The sequence below is a fragment of the Crassostrea angulata genome, chromosome 9 (assembly GCF_025612915.1).
Source record: "Crassostrea angulata isolate pt1a10 chromosome 9, ASM2561291v2, whole genome shotgun sequence".
In the NCBI taxonomy this organism is placed as follows: Eukaryota; Metazoa; Mollusca; class Bivalvia; order Ostreida; family Ostreidae; genus Magallana; species Magallana angulata.
The window spans coordinates 17,543,359-17,566,440 of record NC_069119.1 but is presented as its reverse complement, the minus strand read 5'-3'; the positions used below and the strand labels follow the sequence as shown (position 1 = coordinate 17,566,440).

Sequence of the window (23,082 nt, the reverse complement as noted above, 5' to 3'; positions counted from 1 at the left end):
ACCTTGACATGGATCATTGCTCAACACTCTGACACGGATCACTGCTCGACACTCTGTCCTTGACATGGATCATTGATTGACACTCTGACCTTGACGTGGATCATTGATTGACACTGAACTTGACACGGATCATTGATCGACATTTCACATTGACACGTGGTAATGATCGACGCTCTGACCTTGCCATTTTTTTTTCGATCTTAATGTTAACGATGCTTCAGTAAGATATTTTTAAAAGGCCACCAAAATTTGAGTGTCATTTGTTGAGTTATAAGTTAGTCACAGAGCTTACAATTCTTAACTTTGTTAACTTTGTTCACTAAGCTTTTTTTACATTTTGAATGTTGAATGAAAATTCCAGTTTAAACCTAAAATGAATGTTTTAAACGCAAGGAACTGTTTATTCGTGCTTAAAATGAATAAGAAGATCGACATACCAGATTTGAAAAAAGATTTCTACTGGTATAATGAACCTGTGTAAACAAAAACAGAGGGCGCGAACCTTGTACAAAGTATTGGAGCCCTATATCTTGCCTTTGACTCTACGACTGACTTTCAAATTTCATTAATCATTAGAAATGCATTCCTAAAGCATTGTAAATAATAGTAAAGAAATAAAAATAAAATCGTGACCACGCCCCTTTAAAATGTGCCTGTGATTGATGTTAATAAAACATCCTTAATTAACATGGCTTACTGGTTGTCAACACTCTTGACATCTAGGCGGTTCATTGATTGTCTACCAAACAGGGGTTAAATAATAGGTCATTGAAGGAAAGAATGCCTTAATTTGTAGACATGAAAAAGGGCCAGGTGGACTAATAACACACGTGTGCACGATGTCGGATTCTCAATATAACACAGAGTGATAAAGCAATTATATATAATGGGAAATAAGTTTGTTTTTTACAGAAAAATTGAGAAGAGTAAATACTGCCGTTATGGATACGAGCTAATCCGACGGAACATCATGCATTCTTCTAAAGAATTCTGTTCGCACATGCACAACTCGTTATTTAAAATTTCGTTAAATGAAAAGAGCTGTGCAGCCAACCATTGCATTCCAGACTTGTTTTGCCAGAAATCATAGTTTTGAATTGGAAGGTGAAGCATACAACGAGAGAGAAAGAGAGAGGGTTATTTTCCGCACAAGTCAAAATGGCAGACGATAAAACTGACCAAGTTTCTCCAAAATGGGTAGAAACATTGAAGAAAATCGTCATGGACAACTTACTGGTCATTTTCATGATAATCGCTGTTATCATCGGGGTCGCAATGGGTCTGGGACTTCGGGACCATATCTCAACAGACGACAAGAGGACTATATTCTTCCTCCAGTTCCCCGGGGACCTGCTCCTGAACATGCTGAAGATGCTGATTCTCCCCCTGATTGTGTCCAGTCTCATCAGCGCCATGTCCGGCTTGAAGGCCCAGGCTTCGGGTAAAATGGGATTGCGGACCGTCCTGTATTATCTGATTACCACCTTCTGTGCCGTGGTTCTTGGAATCATTTTGGTGGTGGCCATTCAGCCAGGGTACAAGAGGGAGGCTTCTATCGAGAGGAGCGGAAAGACGAAGTCTGCAGAAGGCTTGACTTCGCTTCTAGACTTGATCAGGTAAAAGCAGACACTTAACTTATAAATACATGTAAGCCTTTGTCTTAAATTTTTAAGTCTTGAATCTTGATTGCTTAATGACCCAAAAACAATGAAAACCTATAGATTCAAGTAGTTGTTGATACTGTTTTATCCGAAATCAACTGATGTTGTCGTTTTGATTTATTGCGGTGCACGTTGAAACGAGCGAGTACCGGTTGAACCGTGAAATAACGTGACGTCATCTTTATGTCTTGTTGTCTGCATCTACTGTGTACATTGCGGCACTGACGCCGTAGACTTATAAATTCTGTTTCCAACTATCTCAGAAAGATCTATAAAGTTCAATGTTAAATATTAAAAAAACGAAGAAATTTATGTCACAAAAGGTTGCCATGTATTTTTGATATATCGACGTTGTTATTTTGAAATGTTTTGCAATAACGAAAAAAAAATGAAAAAAATAACATATATACTTTTTTGTTAAAATAAGAGGTATTGTATCTGTATCATTTTACCTTTCAAAAACTATGATCATCAGTCAAACACTTCCTTGATCATTCGCCCTTTTGTACTGATGCAGGTTAGTCGACTGTAACTTTCATGTTCATCATGTTATTCAGCGCTGAACCAATTGCGCTTTAATATTACATTTAAAACTTTACTTACAATGCTAATGGTTTAGATAAAATCTTAGGATTACGCTTTTAGCTTTAGATGTAAACTGAATTATGTGATACCATCTTTTTTTCATTTAATTTCGTCTACAAAATTTTAGGATGCTTGCGTAGTAATCTCACAAATTATAGTTTTGTAGCTCTTGAGAATATTTTAAAACATTTTTTCTATATATATTTCAATGTTAAATTTTGAACCCTTATTTTGTCCCATCATTGGTCCGGGGGTCACGATTTTAAGAAATGAATTTAGAATCTTCCTGATAAATACAAGCTCTGGTCTCTCTTATTGTTTGTGCTCAGACGATATTTGTGAGAAACATATGTTCGCCATCTCTATGCATAACATTTCATATCTCCCTGACCCAAATATATAAGTTAAAGAAAAGAAAAAAAAAGAAGTCTGGGATCAAATTACGAAGGTAAGTTCTATAAAGAGCATTGACTCGAATTTTTTAGTTTGTTTACATTGTATACAATTTAAAATCCAAGTGTTGAGGCCCAGGCCCTGAAATTATGTAAGGTTGTTCAGGCCCACTCGCTGACGGTACAAAAAACGTCCAAGATTATTGCCAATGATAAACGAAATTTAATACAACAGGTTGTATGAGAGTTTATTGAGTTTCAAGAATTTTGAAATAATACAATTTTTATTTTTGGTTAAATATGTTAAATTTATTCATTGCTAAAAAGCGAAGTCTTTAATCATTTCTTAGTTCAAATCTCATAAAACAAATAACTAAACAACAGTATAAGGAGAAACCCATCTCTCGTTTTGATAACATTGACGACCTCTTGATCTAAAACGAATGCATTTAAATTTGTAATTTTACTTTGGCAGTACGTCATGCAGAAATATGGTAATGAAGAAGTTTTTACCTTTAGAAAATCACTTTCCTTCGTACGCATTTTAGACGAAGAGGTTATATTTGTATTTAATTAATATGTTCTTCGACGATGTGACAAATTAAATATTAGAATGACGCCCCCCCCCCCCCTTCTTTCTGTAGTAAAGGGATTATCATTAGGCTAACCATGCATGAGCCATGCAATATCTCTTTTATCGGAAGAAATCAACAGCAGTGATCGTGCCGGCCACGATAAAGCAGGGGGTGTCTGTCCCGTATAAAAACTAATTCTGACCCCCCCCCCCTCCCCTTCTACTTTTTTATGGGATGCACATTGCGCACATAGCAAGCATGGCAGGCATAAAAGCAAACCACATCCCCTTTCATATAACTTTTATTGGAAAAACATCCATATACTTTCTTTGACTGATATCAATAGTTAATTCAAAGGAGAAAATAACGCATAAAGGTTAAAAGACATTTTTAAAAGAACATTTGTTGTCATTTTAATTTATCAACACAACACTGGCTTCGGTCTTTGAACCACTGAGATCTCTTAAAGAATCAATGTTAAAAAGTATGTGTTGTCATGTTGTAAATTTTGTATTCACTGCCTACCAGTCAATTCAAAATTTACAACATGTTCAAAAATCCAAAGTATGAACTGTTCAGCCATCAAAATGCATGAAATGTTCAAGAATCCAAATATATTAACCAAATGTATTAAGAAATGAAGATAATAATTTTTCTATTGATCGACGTATCAAAGAAAAAATTGACCGGAAAACTTCATCAATGCGCGTAGCGCATTGATGAAAAAGTTTTCCGGTCAATTTTTTCTTTGATACGTCGATCAATAGAAAAATTATTATCTTCATTTCTTATCATTTAATATAACATTTTCAAATCAAAAAATGTGAAGTGTCATTGATCAAAAATGTAAATAATGTAAATAAAGTGGCGCGTATGAATACAAAACAACAACAGCAACAATATTCAAAATGGATGCGCCTTCAGCTGATGCAGAGCTATTGTACTGAATTTGATGGATTAAACACAAATAGTGAGTTAAAATCTGAACCGACTGAATTGAAAACGAAAGGAAAATACATGCGATAGCTTGTGATATTATTCAATGTGCAGAAAAATTCGTAATAACACTAGTTTTCATGTGAGATCGCTGGAAAATGCAACTGGACATAACCATCCAAGGAGAAGCGATCGTGGACGAAAATAGTTGATATGTCGACAAAGAATAGTATGTATAAGCGACTTTTGTAAACGTTGTGGTAACTATATAGCCAGTGATGTACTTAAATGGTATACTAGTATCTGCCGCTTGGAATGCGCCTCGCAGTAATGTTGATTGATCTCAAGCAGACGAAATCGTGAGAAGACGCTTAATTTTCTATTTCGTGAATAAGATATTGTGTTTTGTTTATTTTTGAAGGTTAGACTTTCAAGTTTTTATGTTTATAAAGTTGTATTTTGTTTGCTGACAATAAAACAGACACAACATTACACTTTGTTGACAGTGTTTATTTTGGAAATTCCCCTTCTATAAATAGTGTTTGATCAGAACAGTTGAGAAAAGTAGATCCGGCAAAAATTTTATTGATGCAGGTATCAAAGAATTTTTTCGACCAATCAGAAGCGCCGATATCTCATCAAACAAATAAATATTAAATGATTTAACTTTTCATCAATCCAGTGTATCAACTGTTTAGCAATTCAATCTGTGAATTGTTCAACAATCCAAATTGATGAACTGTTCAACTATCTAAATACATGAACTGTTCAACGATCCAAATGTATGAACTGTTCAACAAACCAAATGCGTGAAGTGTTCACCGATCCATATACGTGAACTGTTCAACAATTGAAATGCATGAACTGTTTTACAATTAAAATGTATGAACTGTTCATTAATTGAAATGCTTGAACTGTTCAACAATTCAAATCTATGAACTGTTCAATAATATAGGTAAGTGAGCTGTTCGAAAATTCAAAAGTATGAACTGTTCAACAATCCGCATACATGTATATATTTGCATTTCCATTGTTCTTTCCCACTGTAAGCCCATACGGAGGAGCTACAATTATTTCTCTATAATCGCAATTGCTCTGTCAGTATACTATGACGTCATAAAGGTGTAACGTTATATATACTTTTCCATGACGTTATAGATTTAAACCACTATACCATACATCATGTGTTTTTCTCCAACTCCATTAAAATTGACGTATTTACATGTAATATTAAAACATGTTTTTTATAACATTTTAAAGGAATTACTGTTATAACATATCATTGATTCTGTTAACAAATCTATGTGAATTAAAAAGATACATTACAGTCTGAATGTTTACTTTTGATGTAATAGCTAAATGTCAAGGTCTAGGCTAATACAGGGTATTTGCGAGTGGTAAAATGCAAATATAAGTAATATACAACGATTATTTAGTGAACATGGCGTTATGAATAGCAATTGCTCTGCTGGCATATTTTCCATGATGCGCTAGCGCGCATCATGGAATATGCCAACAGAGCAATTGCTATTCATAACGCCATGTTCACTAAATAACGTTGTTTATTTCTTATATAACTGAATGTATGAAGTATTCAACAACTAAATGTGTTGCACTGTTCAACAATACAAATTTACGAACTGTTCATTGTTCAATGATTTAACTGTTTGAAAAAACTAGGTAATGTATTTGACATACGAGGGCTGTCCAAAAAGTTCGTGGACAATGGCGTTTTTGTCATTTTAAACGGGTTTATTGCGTGGACCCTGAGGTCCACGCAGAAAATATATAAGCGAGGTTAAACCGGATGCTATGGGGAAAATTCAGCCTGCGCATGAGCTAGACTGGTTCTTGTGCGTAATGGGTAGCTCAGGGAACCAGGTTAGAACACGTTTATCTGAATCGGGATCGGGATTCCGTGCCATATACACACATAAGTTCAAAGGCGCTGTAATTGTAAAGTTGTCGGTAAACAGTACAGAAACAAAGTATTCCTTTTAAAAGAAACGATTGGCATGTGATATGAACTATCAGTTTTATGAAATAAGTTAATGTTATGCCGAAACTACAACATGCATCAACTAGCATAATTTTTTTGTTGTTTTCCGACTACACATGTAACTTAACTTTATATTTATAGTAGGCGAGGCTAGAGAACTTCCCGATTAAATTTGTTTAAGCATTTAAGTATGATTGAATAATTACTGTATAAAACTTTAAATCTCAAGAAAAAAGCATCAAAATATGAAATTTTTAATTTACACAAAGCTGTCACTGCATAGTTAACAAAGTAGCGCGAATCGTAATGTGTGCGCAAATAGTAGAATTCACCGAATGCCTGATACTATACATGCAAACTTCATTCATAGATAGAACATAATTATTTTAGAAGTATGAATCCTTTAAATTCTGAGATAAAAAGTCAGGGCTATACATACATGTATACATACGTAATACAACGTACAAATTTAGTGGTTAAAAGCAGAGGGCTAGAGTCGGTGGAATCTTTGATAATCTTAAGGCTTTCACGTTTTCCTTGGAAACACGTGCAAATGGTCCACGTATTGTAGTCCTTTTTTAAAGGACAGCAACTTGTATATGCATATTGTATACCAAAATATTTGTCATAAAATTCCAAATCAGATTAAAGTGGTTTAAAATGTTTTCAATAAAATTAAACTTAAATTATACTGTATTAAAATGTCGCGAAAAGCACGAACGGCCCATTGTCAAAATTGTCCAAACTTCGAGATTGAGTTTTAAGATATGAATATTAACAGTATTTTTAATACAGGTAAAAACGTCAAAATATTCAACTGTGACGTAGTCAGAATTATGAACGTCATTTTCATACGTCATTGAAAGCCGTTTTTAATTGAGCAGAGGATATTTCAAGGAGTTTACGGCAAGAACATGTCTTTGAAAACGCCAGAAAAAGCGGCGGATCGCATGGAACAGCGCGCCATCATTAAAATCTGCGTAGACTCGGGGAATACACCTATCGAAATTAACGAAACAAATGATGGAGAACACAAAAAGGCATCGACACATATCAAGATCACTAGTCTACACGTGGCACAAACGATTTTCGGATGGAGTTTGCGATTTAAAAGACGCTGAAAGAAGTGAAAGGCCTTTGCTTTGTGACGATATAACGAAATCCCGCATTCATGACATTGTCATGAAGGACAGACGTCTGACGTTAAGAGAAGTCGCGTCAATAAGTGATGTTATATAGCAAATCTTCGGTTTTTAATATCCTCACTGAAGACTTCTGTATGAGTCGTGTTTGCGCAAGATGGGTGCCCAGACTTTTATCTGATGAGCACAAAAAAGACGAATGCAGACAAGTAAGGCTTTCATACAGAATTTCAAAAGAGGAGGAGAGAAGTGGCTTGACAGAATCATTACTACGGACGAGACTTGGCTGCATCATTTTGATCCAGAAACAAAAACAGAATCCAGCATTTGGAAACACCGGGATTCACAAGCACCGAAAAAGGCAAAGGTTGCGAAATCCATGGGTAAACAAATGTACATATTCTTTGCTGATCGGCACGGAATGATTTTGGTCCACGCTGTACCCTCCGGTCAGACGGTGAATGCTGCATACTACTCCAAGGTAGAGAACTACCCATTTCATCACATTTAAATTGTAATTACAGATTTAAAAACGTCCATTTCGCTACATTTAGCATATCGTAATTCATAAATTTAATACCCGGACATTCTAATCTTAATTTTGATTTATTCAATTACTATATATATGAATAAATTCACATATTCTAAAGCCACATACAGTGTACCAAACGAAACATTGGTTTTATTTATTACAGGTGTTACGCCGCGACCTAGTTAAGGCAATTAAGAAAAAACGCCCTGCCATGGCTGTGGACCTTGGAAATATCATCCTACACCAAGATAATGCACCAGCACATACAGCAACTTCCACGTGTCTGGAAATCGAACTCCTAGGATACGATCTTCTTGAACACCCGCCATACAGTCCGGATCTTGCTCCGATGGATTTTGCAATTTTTCCTTTCATCAAATCACAGCTAAGAGGAGTAAGATTTGAGGATTCTGATGAACCTAAATATGCTACTCGGACCATTGTATCTAAAATCGACAGTAAATGGTATTCGGATGTGTTCGATTCATGGCTAAGAAGGTGTGAGAAGTGTTTGCAGTGCAAAGGTGACTACGTTGAAAAGTAACAGAAACCAACGCGCTACGTACAACGTTATAAAAACGTCGTGTAACCGTCAGACTCGTAGTTCGTCTGCACTAGATAAAAGCAGAGGTGTCGTGACATATTAACAAAAGAAACTTATTTTTAACAATGTGTAATTGATCGTCTATTCCAGTGGAATGGGACAATGCATTTCTGTGCAACTTAAATATGGCAGGCAGTCAGGCCTGAAAAGCTCTTATTTATCTATCTACCCAGTGTTCCTTAATGTTGAGAATGTAATTGTTGTAGTCCAAATGTCTAACCGAAATTACTGTAATCAACCTCAGGGAAAGGCACATTTTGAAGTCGAGTAGTTTATAGCTGAACCCAATAGAATTTTAAACTTGAAATTTTGAAAATAGATTAGCACTACATGCAAGAAAAAATACAACATATGCATATATGCCATTTTAAAGTTCTTTAAGAATTTTTATAAAAACAGTTGTTCGCAAAATTGCACGAAACGGTATCGCCCATTTTTTTTATGCAGCATGCACCCATAATCAAACAGAGTTCTAGTGACCTGCTCTTCATAATGGAAATTTAGCAAATAATCTCTTATCTTCCGTAACTAATAGTCTCTCAGAAAATCTTCGTCTCTGCTTTTATATATTATGTACATTTTAGCTTTTCGCATACCGATGGATAACAAATCCTGTTTCTTAAACTTATTGAAAAAGAAGGCTTTTAAACTTCAAGGTTCTTCATGACTCAAATAAATAGAATAGCGAACCATGTGCAGAAAGTAGTGGAGACGTACTCTTTATATCTACATTGCATATATAATATCTGTATTTGCACCTGAAACATTAACATGGTGATTTTGAAAACATTTAAATAATTTCAGTTAGGAGCATTGACGTGCTAGATAAAACATCCCACTGCATTGCATTGTCGAAGCAAATTTAATATCAAGATGTATTCCATATTCACATAATAGCCGTTTCCTTAATATCATAAATACCAAAAGAGTTCTGATGAATATGCGTTCATGTTATTTAAAATGTCAAGACACTGTTTAATTTATAAGTCATTTTGTGAAGCTGTGTCCGTATTTTAACTGTTCGCGATGACCGTATATACAACTATAAATTTTCGGGCCTTTCCGACAAGCGGAAAAAATCGAGCTCTGTCGAAAAAGGCCAATAAGTTGTGATTGTATCAAATACAATCACAACTTATTGGCCTTTTTCGACTGGTGAATAAGAACATAAGATTCTTATGTTCTTATTCACCAGTTCAAACGAACATAAATTATTTATAAATTAAAAACTCAAACACATATGTAGGAACTGCTTCGCCTGCGTCTGTGCAACATACTTAATTATAATTTAAAATTTTTACAGCAAGTATAATTATTCATTTAATCTTCTGGGCCGGGATTCATAAAGATTCTAAGATTTTTCTTAAAAAATGCACTTAAGTGTTAAATAAATTCTTAGTTAAGAAAAAAACTTAAGAACAAATTCATAAAAATACTAAACATAATTCTTAACTGAGTATAAACTTAAGAAATTCATGTACTTAAGTCAAAGCTCCATGACAACACTTACAAATTCCCGGAATTTTCCTTGCCTACAAACGCGCTCTTTTGTGAAAGAGGTAAAAAAGTTAAGACTGTGACGTGAATTAGCAGACGGGGAAAAGTCAAAACAATGGATTCGCAGACGAAAAGAAAACCCAATTGGAATGCCGATGAAACGCTAGCACTAACAAACCTAGTCGATGAAAATAAGCAGATATTGAGGGGGAAATTAGGACCATCGCTGACTTCAGAAATGAAAAGCCGGATGTGGCGAAACATTGCAGTTTCATTGACTGCCATGGGTGTTGGGCCCGGTAGAACCGCTGCAGAGGTTGAGAAGAAATGGCACAACATTTTCTCTAAATCTAAATCAGAGATATCTGATCACAGAAGAGCTACGACTGGAACAGGTTTGTTATTACGCACAAAATTGAGCTTGTTTTCAAAATTTAAGTTCGCATACAAATTGCATGATACAATGATACATATTTATTTCGTTTCAGTAATGACAATTGAAGGATACAATGTAGGCCTATACTTATATATAATTTGATTCACTGTATAATAAAAAAGACTAATCAATTTAATATTTCCTGTACAATACAAAATTTGCCGCGAAAGGATTTGTAGAAACTCCGATCGAATTCATTTGCTATAACCGAGGAAATGTGGATCGCCAAATTTGAACAATTCACATTTTCGGTGTGTTATTCATTATCATGTTCAGCTAAACCACAAATGAGAAGTTGTATGAGGCCTTGTGTTAAACAATGTTGGTTTTTTAATGCAAAAGCAATGGAAATTAAATTGTAAACAATTAACTTTGAGTTATTTCCCTTTCACTGAAAAAAATACATGCACCGACCTAAGGGGGGGGGGGGTCATTGGCGTTTTGACCCCCAACCCCGGGAAATTTATTTAAAATCAAGTTGTAACTATACCTTGGATCCCCTCACAATGTCAAACCTTGGAAAACCCTCCTTCCATGGAAAACTATGGACATTAGGAATTTAATAAAATTAATATGAATTTTCTGCCGGGGGGGGGGGGGGGGGGGGGGGGGGCTTCCACAGACCCTATTTAGATCTGCGGATGCACACATGAAAATATAATACTTGGATTTCAATTATGATTATAAATACCACATGTATAAATGTAATAAAGAAATTATGATCACAATTAGATGGAATCGCAATATATTTTGAATTTTTGTATAATCTTTTACTGTTATTTTGCATATCAAATTATGTTGCTATGTACTATTCTCAATTGATTAATTGATGATTGAAGGTGGTGGTCCTCCCCAAAAGACACTCAGCACAATCGCCATGGCTGTTTCAAATGTGGTGGGGGAAAACAACACTTGCCTGTCTGGTATTCCCGGAGGTTTGGACACCTCTATCATTCAGTTGGGCGGACTTATTGGAGAAGAGCCAGTGTAAGAATATATACACTAGTATGCGTGTGTGACTAAACAATCTCATTTAAAATTACTGGTATCAAGAATTCATAGAAAAAGGTATATATAAAGAAAAATAAGTAACTTGAGCTGTATGAACAAAACTGATGAAATTTATTGAGATAGGCATATTTCATGACTTTTCATTGATATCAATCATTCCAAGTATGAAATAAAATATTTATAAAAAAATGTTTTTGCAAAGATCATAAAATCATAAAACTCCAAATATGGTAACATCTACAGACAAACAAAATTTTAATCTTCACATTTTTTGCAGTGGGATCAATATTATTGAGGGACCACCAGATACAGTTCCCCACATTCTGGACCCAGAATCACCTCCGCCGCCATCTCCATCTTCATGGATGCTGCCATTAAGCAGAGGTCGCACCAACTGCTCTTACCTAAAAGGAAAATTGAGGAACTGACTTTGAAGAAGCTAGAATTAGAAGTTCAGTATCTAGAGTTGAAAATCAAAAAGCTGAAGAAAGAGGAATGAAAAAAAACTATGTCCATTCAATCCATTAGTAAAACAGAAATTAATTTATATAAATAATGAAGTAAAATGTCAATAGAAATGTAAAGTTAAACTTAAAAGAAATAGTATTTATGACAAATTTTAGAGATTCAGTAGTTAAATCAATGAATTTAGTAAGAAAGACTTGAAATATGTGCACCTATGATGATCATCTACATGTACAACTAGTGATTTTTATGTGATATTTTATGAAATTTATTTTAATACAAATGTTGTTGTTGTTGTTGCTGTTAATGTTATTTAAAAAAAAACCTGAATATTTTAAAACATGTATGTTTGTTTTCACTCAAATGCCTACCAGTCAAAAGTGAGTTTCAGCGAACAGCTGTCTGTAACGAATTCCATCATTCTGTTGACCATTCTGTACATTCAGCCCATCATTCTGCTGATTGTCATCCAGGTCACCATCCAGGGGGCATGGTATCTGTCTGTCTTTGCAGATATTGTGTAAGATGCAACAAGCAACAATTACTTGGCAAGTCTTGTCTGGGGATAATCTAACCTCTCCATGCAGAACGTGGAATCTTCTCTTAAGCTGTCCTATGCCTCTCTCCACAATACTTCTTGTCTTTTTATGAGCCCTATAAAATACCCTTAGTAAATCAATTCTTTCACATATCTTTGAAATTTAAAATAAAAAACTATGCATATTTTTTAATCATAAAAATTATCAAATTCCATAGATAAGAACACTAATTAACAGATCCCTATTAAGCAGCTCAATGATACTACTTGGCAGATAAATGCCTAAGAATTACTGTAAGCTTCTTTCTGCTTACTTCTATACACATGTCCAGTAAAAGCTATAGCATCAGCAGCAAGGTGCATTTTAAATTCAGAACATGTTGATGCACTTTATTTCTGATAAATCTCAGCATATAAAAGATTTGGAATTATATAATTAATATGAACCCTTGACAGATGAAGTGAATGGTCTCACACAGATTAAATGATTCTTTTCTGAAATTGTCAAATTTAAAATAATACTTCTGTAAAATATTCCCCCGCAAAGATTATAATTACCATGTACATATGTTGCTTTTCAATTTATAATTATGATATAAGTATATGACTACTTATATAGGCATATAATTACATGTATATGTGTGGATATTTTTAGATATTGAAATGATATACTAGGGAAAATAATTCTTAATGGTTCAAAAATCAAATTAACCAAATGATATTACCCCCCCCCCCCCCCCAATTAAAAAAAATATAAATGGGAAATTTCCTAAATTGATAGAGAGAGATAGTTTAAACAGTAATGTAGAACTAGCAGCAAAATGCCATATCATCCCGTTATATTCTGTACAGTGACAGTTTTTAATGAAATAAAATTTTGGTGGAATGAAATTCATTGATCCGCCCCATGTTATGTATATATTTAGCACTGCTGTCTCCAGAGGGCGCTTATCAGGAAAACGAAAGTAGAACGGTCATGGCCATTTTTTCGCTGCTTTTTTCGTGTTGGTTGTATCATGTATGGACAGGGTGGATGTATATATTAGACATTACTTAGCTTTTACCTGACAGAGAATTATGTGAAATGGGAAACGTACCTGTTATAGTTTGTTTGACAACCTTGGTTTGGTCGCAAAAATGGAGTTAGGAGCCATCTCTTTGAAGGATACCCGCTGTCTCCTAGCAAATGCGTATGCACAGGGATTTTGTTTTGGTCAAACAATGACTTGAGTCCACTCTCATTCAAGATCCTAGCGTCATGTGTTGAGCCTGGCCATTTCGCTACGACATCAATTATCTTGTGGAATGGATCAAAGACGACCTGTGTGTTGATGCTGTGGTAATGATGTCTGTTGACATATTCGTTTTCGTATTGAGAAGGAGCGATAATTTGTACATGTGTGCCATCGATGGCCCCAACAATTCCAGGAAACCCAGCGATTTTGAAAAACTCTTCTTGGTTTTTGCGAATTTCCTGAAGATTTAGTGGAAATTTAATAAACTGAGCACAAATTCGTGGAGAAGAGAGACATCTTAGAGTTGCAGTAATTGACCTAGAAACAGTAGGCTGCGAGACACCCATGTCGTCTCCATTGCACAACTGCATTTTACCGGTAGCTAAAAATCTAAGTGTTAATAAAATTTTCTGCAGTGGAGAAAGTGCACAGTTTCTGCGTGAACCACTCATAAGTTCGTTACCAATCAACCCCTCTAGAAAACGGATACCGGCGGAATCAAATCTGTACCTCTCAACAAGTTCAGCATCACTGTACTCTACCAAACAGTCTTTTCTTTTGCGAAAACATCTTCTGTGTGCTCCGATGGCAGCCATTTTGATTTTGAACTTAAGTTTTTCTTAGAACTTTAAGACACCTCAAGAGGACTCTTAGATTTAAGTATTGCTTAAGATTTTTCTTAGGCATAAGTTGTTTTATGAATAAAACTTAAGTTTAAAACAAATTCTTAGCGTGACTTAAGTATTTTTTATGAGTTTAAGTATTTTCTTACACTTAAGTGCTGTTTAAGTATCTTTATGAATCCCAGCCCAGGTTCATAATAAACATTCTTCAATATAAAAAATAAAACATTAGATACATGTACACGGTACATGTAAACGTAAAGGGAGGGGGTGGGGCTGTTGCACGTAAATCAGCGAAACCTCGAATGACTTTTAATTCCTTAATACCTGGACACAGGTAAACTACTTGTTCCGCAAGAGTTCACTTAACCCCGTATACTCGTCAATAGACCAATCGAAATCTTTATACTATAAATAACACCGGAAACAATAACAACACGTGTTTCCGTTACCATTTATAAAAATAAATACATGCAGTGTTTGTTTTTCCGAGCTCCACCGGAAAGGTCCAAGAAGTTGCGATTAATGCAGTAAATGTATTCCGTCGTATTCATTACAATCGCATATTTTCGGGCCTCTCCGAAAGCAAAAAAACGCGATTTCCTCGATCTGCACGGAAAAGCACGAGGAGTTTCGAATTAAACTCCTTTGTAAACAGGGATCATACTTTGAATTCTTAAAGTGCTTGGTAGATTTACACATAGCATTTAACACAAATATATGGAGACACAATTACATCTTTTTCAATAGGTGTGTAAAAATGCAAAAATATTGTAAGAATATATTGATATTTGCTTAAAAATTCATTACATTTTTTTCTTTCAGAAACTGTTTTCCAGATAACTTGATAACGGCATGTTTTCAAAAAGTAAGTGCTGTTGTCAGTTTATTTTCCAAAAAGAGGAAAGTAAATATGACATTTCAACTATATATATATTAAGAATTTTAAATATATAAAATGAAACACAATATCAAGTTTCGATCCTAAGAGAAAATAACTCTATCTTTGATCACCGTCATACAATCTAAACCTCAATTGATATGACTCATATAATTAAATAATATCAATTGAAGCATAGTTTTCTGTATGTCCAGTTTATAGTTTTCTTTTTAAAAAAGTATGGTATCTATAAAGTCGAAAAGTATGATTCATCAAACGTAGTTTATACTATAAGTCAGTCCTATTTGCAGGCTATGAGGACGATTATTTTCTGTATGTATATTTTATAGTTTTCTTTTTAAAATGTTTGGTATCTATAAAGTAGAAAAGCATGATTCATCAAACGCAGTTTATAAAATAAGTCCTATTTACTGGCTGTGAGGACGATTAATGTTCATTAAGACAGCAAATATTTCATGAGGCGAAGCTGGGGGGGGGATGGTTGCTTTCGAGGGAAGACTTTGAACTTGCTTTTTTTTTTTCAAATAGTCTGTAAATATGTATTTTATTATACCAAAGAAAATTTTAATTGTCTGCGATGCAGAATGATTAACAAATTAGAGTTACCGGAATTTCAATTTGATGTGGCGACTCGGATTACGTCAGAGGTGTTCCGAGTTTAAAAAGGATGGAAATCAATCGCCTCCGGTAAATGACTATTCACTAAGGGCAGTAAGCACGGAAACTAAATAATAATAAATAATAATTAATAGCATTTTAAACTTTATTCGTTGTAATTTTACAAAAGAAATATTCACAGAGGTATAATAAATACGTTTATATCTCAGGACAGCAGGTCGGTTCAGGCAGTAAATTAAAAAAACTCCTGGTATTTGTACCTTTTCCTCTTCATAAAGTCATTTTTAGGAGGCGGAGTGGTCATCAAATTCCCCATGAGATCTGCCTTAAACTTTTAAAGTAACTGTGTGCTATATTTGACCATACACTAGAACTGAGTCTAACATTTACTAAAAAAAATCGAAATGTGTTCGCTTTGAAATTTGATACACATAGTATATCATTTCTTCTATATGCAGAACCCTTCTTTTGAAGGTTTATATAAATACATGTACATACATATATTTATAGCATTAAACTCGTCCCGGCCATACAAGAAAATTATTAACTGAAAAGTAAGAAAAAAGTAAAAAAAAAAAGTTTGGTTTGACTGAGAATGTCTGCTGTCGTTTTAATTATCTGTGATGTTAAAATTTCATTAAAAGTAATTATCGGGTAGATCATTTAACGTGGTTATTCGTTAAAAGTAACTATATGCATGTGATAATTACTGTTTCTGATAATGTACATGTGATGCAGGCTGAACTGATATATTCGTACTTCATTTAAAGAAAGAAACGACGATGGTGTATGAGAAAGTCACCCTAACCACCCCAGCACCCAGCCCCACCACTGATGATATGACTACAGCAGCCATCAACATGACAGAAAATATGACCACCGAAGCCATGACAACAGTCGAAGCCATGACAACAGTTGCACCCAAGGTCATAGGTGAGCAGGGTTTTATCCAATCAAATTGGATCGTTAAACTTAATCCTGATTGGGTGTTTGTAAACACAAAGGACTGCGAACGATAGCATTGTCTAGCCGCCTAACTGAAAGTCATTTTTTAAAAGTTGTCTAATCAAAGTTATTTTTTTATTATAATGAAAACATTTATGTATATTTTCATTAAATATATATGATTTGGTCAAACAAAGAGAGATAACTTTGTATTTTGGGTTAAAATAGCTCATTTCATAATAGAAAATAACGGAAAACGGAAATGTTTTTTATAACATCTCCCCCCCCCCCCCCCCCCCCCCCCCCCCCCGTGAAACAAAAATTCCTTTTGAGGGGATTTAATTATAATTTGTTATTTAGCATATTTTTACCAAGGGGTTTCACGGGGGGAAACATATGTCTACAGACCGAAATGCATTCCAAACAAAGAATTTTGCTTTGTAAATTTTCGAAAAATAATTAACAGATATGAATTAAAATGAAATTTTACTTTAATATTTATCGTAAATATGTTATAATTAGATTCTTAGGCACATATTGGCCGCTAAAAAATATCTTCCTCACTCATAGAGACCGATTTCAATGAAATTTTTTTAAGACCCCGCGTTAGCAAAACTTTTGTTTAAAGATAATTAATTTGATTACAAATTTTATTTTGATATGAATTGATTAGGATTTGATTATACTTTTTAGTAGAAAACTTAGTTTTTAAAATTCTGACAGAAATTCCGAAATATTCGGATGTAAAATGTAGGCGGGAAACGGGCGTTAGCGTTCGCAGTTCTTTGATTGGTTAACACTACGACTGAAAAGTACAGTTATATTAAGGGTGATTTTTGAACACTTCGTATTTTCATTAATTTGAAACCATGAATTAATAATGCAAGTTAACGTTTAATAAACTGTGATGAATGTATACGTAGTGCTATTTATAGATCGGTAATACATCCCATTTACCTTTCAGTTTGGTTCTAATTGTGTTCCCTTTACGTCAATTTCGGTTCTCTGGTTTCACACTCTTTGCTCTATCCTTCCTCATTCCTTTATTATCTTTTAGATGGAAAACTTGAATCAATAGGCCTATCTACTCAGGGAGGAATGAACGTGCTTGGGTTGGTAGTGTTCTCGCTGTTTTTTGGCGGAGTTCTCGCGAGAATTGGCGAGAAAGGAAGGCCTTTGATTGACGTTTTTGACTGTCTGCATCACGTGACCATGAAACTAATCACCTTGGTGATTTGGTACATTGTTTTCTAAATTTTTCCTCATAACTGTGTATAATATCATATTTTTGTTTTACCGATTCTAAGCTTGGTTGATTGAATCATCGCTCAATCAACAAACCATATTTTTTTGTTTCGAGAAAGGCATTTACATTTTTAATAATGAAATTAATTCTAAGAATACACATTGTTGCCAAAATAGACCAATCCACACTTTACAAAAGCTATGTCCCTTGGCCGCCATCTTTGGGAGAAAACCCATATATTTCTCACAGTAGCCTTTGTAGGTTAGAGGGTTGTAACTTCGTCATTTGACATTAGAAATCCGTTTCCTCTGTGAATTTTGATTGCCCCAAGTTGGGACAACCAACACATCGAAGGAATGAATTAAATTCCAAGACGTTTCTTCACAGGACGCTCAAATATTTGGTTGCATAAAGAAGGAAAAAATTGTTTTTTCCTTTTTGACCTTTGGGTTGACCCTGCAAAGGGGAACAACTTTTGCAAAGTGTGGATTGGACTATACTGTAAACTTCAAAAAAAAAAAAAATTAAACGATTCAACCCATATTAAATTTTAATTTCGTTCAACCCTTATAAATTATCAAAGTGTCCAATAAAACTTAAAAAATATCACCAAATTCTGTAACTAAAGAATATTTTTGTGTATCAGAGGGCTTGTTTTTCCATAATTGTCATTATCAAAATAAAGCTACACTTTTTTGTCATAATATCCTATCATAGTCATTGTACGTTTTTTTTTGTTCACACCAGGTATTCTCCCATTGGAATAGCCTTTCTTATCGCCGCTAAACTGGTTGCCATGGAAAACCCCGGGGAGATGTTCACCCAGCTGGGCTACTACATGCTGACCGTGTTGGTGGGGCTGGCTGTACACGCCTTCATCGTCCTTCCCTTGGTGTATTTTGTGATTGTCAGGAAAAACCCCTATCGGTTCATGTATGGGATCCTCCAAGCGTTGCTTACTGCTTGGGGAACCGCATCAAGGTACTGAGAGATCGCATGGTAGTAGATGTATAGTGGTGGTGCATATCTTTACAATAGTTATAAGTTCTGATCCCACCGTCAACAAAATGTTTCAAATCAACTCAACCCTAAACTCAAACCCTTCAAAAAGATGTGCATAAATTTAAGGTCAAAACCTAAGACTGATTTTTAACTGGAGAAAGTTGTGACGGCAGGATGTACATGTATTTGAGTGTTTTAAGCTTGATTACAATTTACCGATGTGTTGCAACGATTTGATGTTTTAGATTGTACAATTTCTTGATTTCTTAAAATATGCAAGCACATAATATGTGCTTTATCTTACTGACGCATTGGGGAAATAAATGAATTTCATATGACTGTTATATACTCTTAAAATTTACAGTTCAGCCACATTGCCAGTTACTATGAGCTGTTTGGAGGAACGAAACAACGTGGACCCCCGTGTGACTATGTTTGTGACCCCCATTGGAGCCACGGTTAACATGGACGGGACCGCTTTGTATGAAGCTGTGGCGGCCATTTTTATTGCGCAATACTTAGACGTGCCTTTGGATTTTGGAAAAATCGTTATCATTAGGTAGTGTATTTCTAAAATTAGATTGAATTGAATTTTTAGGGGGAAAATCTGTAGAGAAAATTAAGAAGTAAATGTTTCAAACTATTTACTTGTATTTCATAGTCTGACCGCAACCGCTGCAGCCATTGGAGCGGCCGGGGTTCCGTCTGCTGGTCTGGTTACCATGGCAATTGTGTTGTCAGCTGTTGGACTTCCGGTAGAAGAAGTGAGACTCATCCTCGCCATTGATTGGTTCTTGTAAGCGTTTTGTAGCATTCAATTTGATTTCTTTCAGCACCATATAACCCCACCCCCTAACTTTTTCTCTTCGCTTAAATTAGTTTAATATGTAAAAAATATTATGTTTAAAAGATTTAGGAATCTCTGATGGGTGAGCCACCTTAAGTCAACTCGCCTAGCGTTTTTGTTTTTATTTCAGAGATCGTTTCCGGACCGCTGTTAATGTACTGGGGGATTCCTTCGGGGCGGGCATTGTTGAACATTTATCTCAGAAAGAACTGCAAGAAATGGACCTTCACCTTCACAAATACCTGGAGGATGAACAGAACGGCGTGGTCAACACATTCGACGTCAAGACCGCCATTGACACCAAAATGTAATCTGATCCGCAAAGACTCTTTATCGGCACATTAATGTGGATTTGAAAGAAACACATTTGAGAGACAAAGAATTGCTCATTTGAAAATTTGCAACTTCTCGGGTCTTTCCGATTATCGTAAAATAATCCTCCACTGTATTACTTTGGTGTTCCAGACTGATCACTTTTTTGTTATGAGGCATTTTTTCATCTGTTGAAATTTTAATTCGTAATATTAAATAGTAAACCATGAAATACACCACAAAGGAGACATTTTAACGAAGTCTACATAATACTAAAGCACATGGGAAGCGACTCCATTTTGTAAAAAGAAAATTTACATCCGGTAATGTTAATACATCTGAGGTGTTATTTCCGAGCTCTGCTGGAAAGACACGAGAAGTTGCGATTGATGTGAAAATACGAAAAACTCGTGCATAGTATCTTGTACTTTATCTGCAATCATACATATATGTATATGTACCCATGGAAAATCGTGAAGTATTAAATCAAAACACTATTTTTTATTTGATGAACCACAATTTGAAAATGGAAGACAATGGACTCTTAAAATCGTTCATTTCGGTTCCGATTATAATACATCTATCCGGTTGTTCCTGTTTTTTAATAAATAAGAACTGTGTTTGTGTTGTTTATATATACATGTACCTCATATATATATATATATATATATATATATATATATATATATATATATATATATATATATATATATATATATATATATATATATATATATATATCTTTTAAATCTTTTTATAGATTCTATTTTTTATATACGTTCTTTTTTCATATCTAGCAAAATATTTGCTCACGTTATTATGTTCTGTTTCAAAAATTTACATATTATTAACCAATAAATGTAGTTTGTTATTTAGTAGAATATAACACAATTCGCAATATGTACAATAAACATGTAATATAATAAAATAGAAAATTGATGCACTTATTTTTTATTATTTAGGGAAAATATAAATTTAACAGTATAAGCTGGCAAGTACAATAAATCGAGAAAAGGTTGACATGTGGGGAAAAAAGGGGTGTTTAAGAGTGCTCGATGGCCGGGGCCATTTTTAGACTATATTATTCTCCTTATTAAAAGGAGCTATATAGAATGTAGCCTTTTTCTTTGGTCTACCTACAGTTGGGGAGCATTATGTGTAGTCAAAATTAGACTATATAATTTTATAAACTTAAGATACAGAAAAACATTCAAATTTTAAAGCTTAAATATTTGGAAATTTTTCATAACTAACTGACGGTTAATAGCTAAAAATATGTTAAAAAATTATAGACATAAATAGATAGTTTGTTAGCCATCGAGCCTCCGTAAATTGTAGATGCGTGAATTTGCTTTTAAACTTTGATTTGACGGTAAAATAAAATTACACTAAGGCTTGCATTTGTTTTACCTGTTATTTATAACAAGCGAGCATATTCCTTTGATTCATATTTTGTTTCAAACACAAACACATTTTCACCTTGTTTTAGTTTATCCTTGCAAAGTACTATAATTGATAATTAATGGCATGTAATCGAACAAATATGATTGTATAAACTGAGACCTGTAATTAACTATTCCACAGGATATGACATACGGCATGATGAGACTGACAGCTCGTCAGCCCTTCCGTCAGTAATCTTATTGCAGAATTCTGCTGTACCGACGATAATGTACAACTAAAAAAATTAAAATATCTTTGTCAGAGAACAATTTTTTTTTTACTAAGAGTTCATCTCTTGATTAGAGTTACCCCTCTTGATAGAGAGCCAAGTTACCTCTCTTGATTTAGTTTTTAATCGCCATTAAGGTATTTGCCAATTAATAACTATTCCTAAATCAAATTGAATGTACTAATTGGGTATACATATTCTTAAACATGATAATATTTCAAAAATATATAAAACTGATTCTTAAAATGTCATTCTTACACCAATTAAACAATATAAAACACCCTTGATTTCTTGGTATATTTTTTTTTAATTTATGCAACTCAAAAGTAATAAGTTTTGTGTAAAATTCTTAAATGAACAAAATGTAAATCAAATCCAGTTTCGATGTTTTAATCGAAAAATTAAAATTGATATATTTATTTGATAAGCAATACTGATTTAGGTGTATAGGTTATCCATTTTTTAAATAACTTGATTTAGCAAGTTTTTTCTCATTATTAATAAATACATGTAAATAAATTCTATTTACTACTTAGATATTAATTAAGTTTATTCGCTTGAGATAATTCCTCATCTTGACATATAACAGTTTTACGAGTGAACCTACATCAATTATAATCATAAATTACGAAATCAATCAATTATAAAACAACAAGTTATTTGACAGTTTCACTTAATTGGTGCTTTCTTAACCGCCCAATTTAAATTACCTATTGAGTAAAACGTTAATATAATTAACTCACCATGAGTAATCTATTTTCTCACGACTATACATATTTGCTCGGTTTTATAACTGTTTTGAAAACTTTTTTTTTTTTTTTATAATTTATTTATTTTTTGAAATACAAGCATACACATAATTACACCCTCAAAAACCACACACAAACACACCAACTCACACACTCGCCATCATATTTTAAATAATAAATTTTTTTAATTGCGCTAAGCAGTGGTTACTTGCTTGAAAAAAAAAAGTAATAACAAATAACAACAAAAAACAAAAAAGTCAGGAAAAGAAAAAAACTGTTGTAAAGTTCATAATACACAAGAAAGAAAAAACAAAACATAATACAAATAATATATAGTAAGAGACAAAGAGAAAAGTTATTAGTCAAATATTTCTTTCCAACTATCCCACTGTTTTTCAAATTTATGCACTTTAGAACTTTGAATTGCAGCATATCTTTCAACATTATATTTTATCTTTAAATGACCAAGAAAACCAATTAGTGTTGGCACCTTGTTCAACATCAGACAAGAAAATAAGTATTGTTTTATAGATAGAATAATATAATTAATAACTTTGTT

The 23,082-nt window shown here is 33.9% G+C and overlaps 3 protein-coding genes across 3 annotated transcripts; all 3 read left to right on the top strand.

Moving 5' to 3' along the window:
• The first annotated feature begins 743 nt into the window (after positions 1–743).
• LOC128163128 (excitatory amino acid transporter 3-like) lies at positions 744–20,768 on the top strand. Its single transcript, XM_052826637.1, has 8 exons — positions 744–1,616; positions 15,057–15,099; positions 16,521–16,683; positions 17,753–17,933; positions 18,689–18,922; positions 19,308–19,502; positions 19,605–19,739; positions 19,921–20,768. The coding sequence occupies exons 1-8, from the start codon at positions 1,159–1,161 to the stop codon at positions 20,099–20,101; spliced, it is 1,590 nt and encodes a 529-aa protein (XP_052682597.1). The 5' UTR covers positions 744–1,158; the 3' UTR covers positions 20,102–20,768.
• LOC128163129 (histone-lysine N-methyltransferase SETMAR-like) lies at positions 6,825–9,752 on the top strand. Its single transcript, XM_052826638.1, has 2 exons — positions 6,825–7,771; positions 7,986–9,752. The coding sequence occupies exons 1-2, from the start codon at positions 7,490–7,492 to the stop codon at positions 8,364–8,366; spliced, it is 663 nt and encodes a 220-aa protein (XP_052682598.1). The 5' UTR covers positions 6,825–7,489; the 3' UTR covers positions 8,367–9,752.
• Positions 9,760–12,492, top strand: LOC128163130 (uncharacterized). The gene is made up of 3 exons (XM_052826639.1): positions 9,760–10,318; positions 11,199–11,346; positions 11,648–12,492. Exons 1-3 carry the CDS (start codon positions 10,039–10,041, stop codon positions 11,796–11,798), a joined length of 579 nt encoding a protein of 192 aa, XP_052682599.1. The 5' UTR covers positions 9,760–10,038; the 3' UTR covers positions 11,799–12,492.
• Positions 20,769–23,082: the final 2,314 nt, after the last annotated feature.

Bases quoted from the DNA above. Each gene is read 5' to 3' on its own strand.
- LOC128163129 (XM_052826638.1), top strand. From the start codon at position 7,490: ATGCAGACAAGTAAGGCTTTCATACAGAATTTCAAAAGAGGAGGAGAG. The intron at 7,772-7,985 runs GTAGAGAACTAC...TATTTATTACAG, and splicing joins ATGCTGCATACTACTCCAAG to GTGTTACGCCGCGACCTAGT.
- LOC128163130 (XM_052826639.1), top strand. From the start codon at position 10,039: ATGGATTCGCAGACGAAAAGAAAACCCAATTGGAATGCCGATGAAACG. The intron at 10,319-11,198 runs GTTTGTTATTAC...TGATGATTGAAG, and splicing joins AAGAGCTACGACTGGAACAG to GTGGTGGTCCTCCCCAAAAG. The intron at 11,347-11,647 runs GTAAGAATATAT...CATTTTTTGCAG, and splicing joins CTTATTGGAGAAGAGCCAGT to TGGGATCAATATTATTGAGG.
- LOC128163128 (XM_052826637.1), top strand. From the start codon at position 1,159: ATGGCAGACGATAAAACTGACCAAGTTTCTCCAAAATGGGTAGAAACA. The intron at 1,617-15,056 runs GTAAAAGCAGAC...TTTTTCTTTCAG, and splicing joins TCGCTTCTAGACTTGATCAG to AAACTGTTTTCCAGATAACT. The intron at 16,684-17,752 runs GTGAGCAGGGTT...ATTATCTTTTAG, and splicing joins AGTTGCACCCAAGGTCATAG to ATGGAAAACTTGAATCAATA.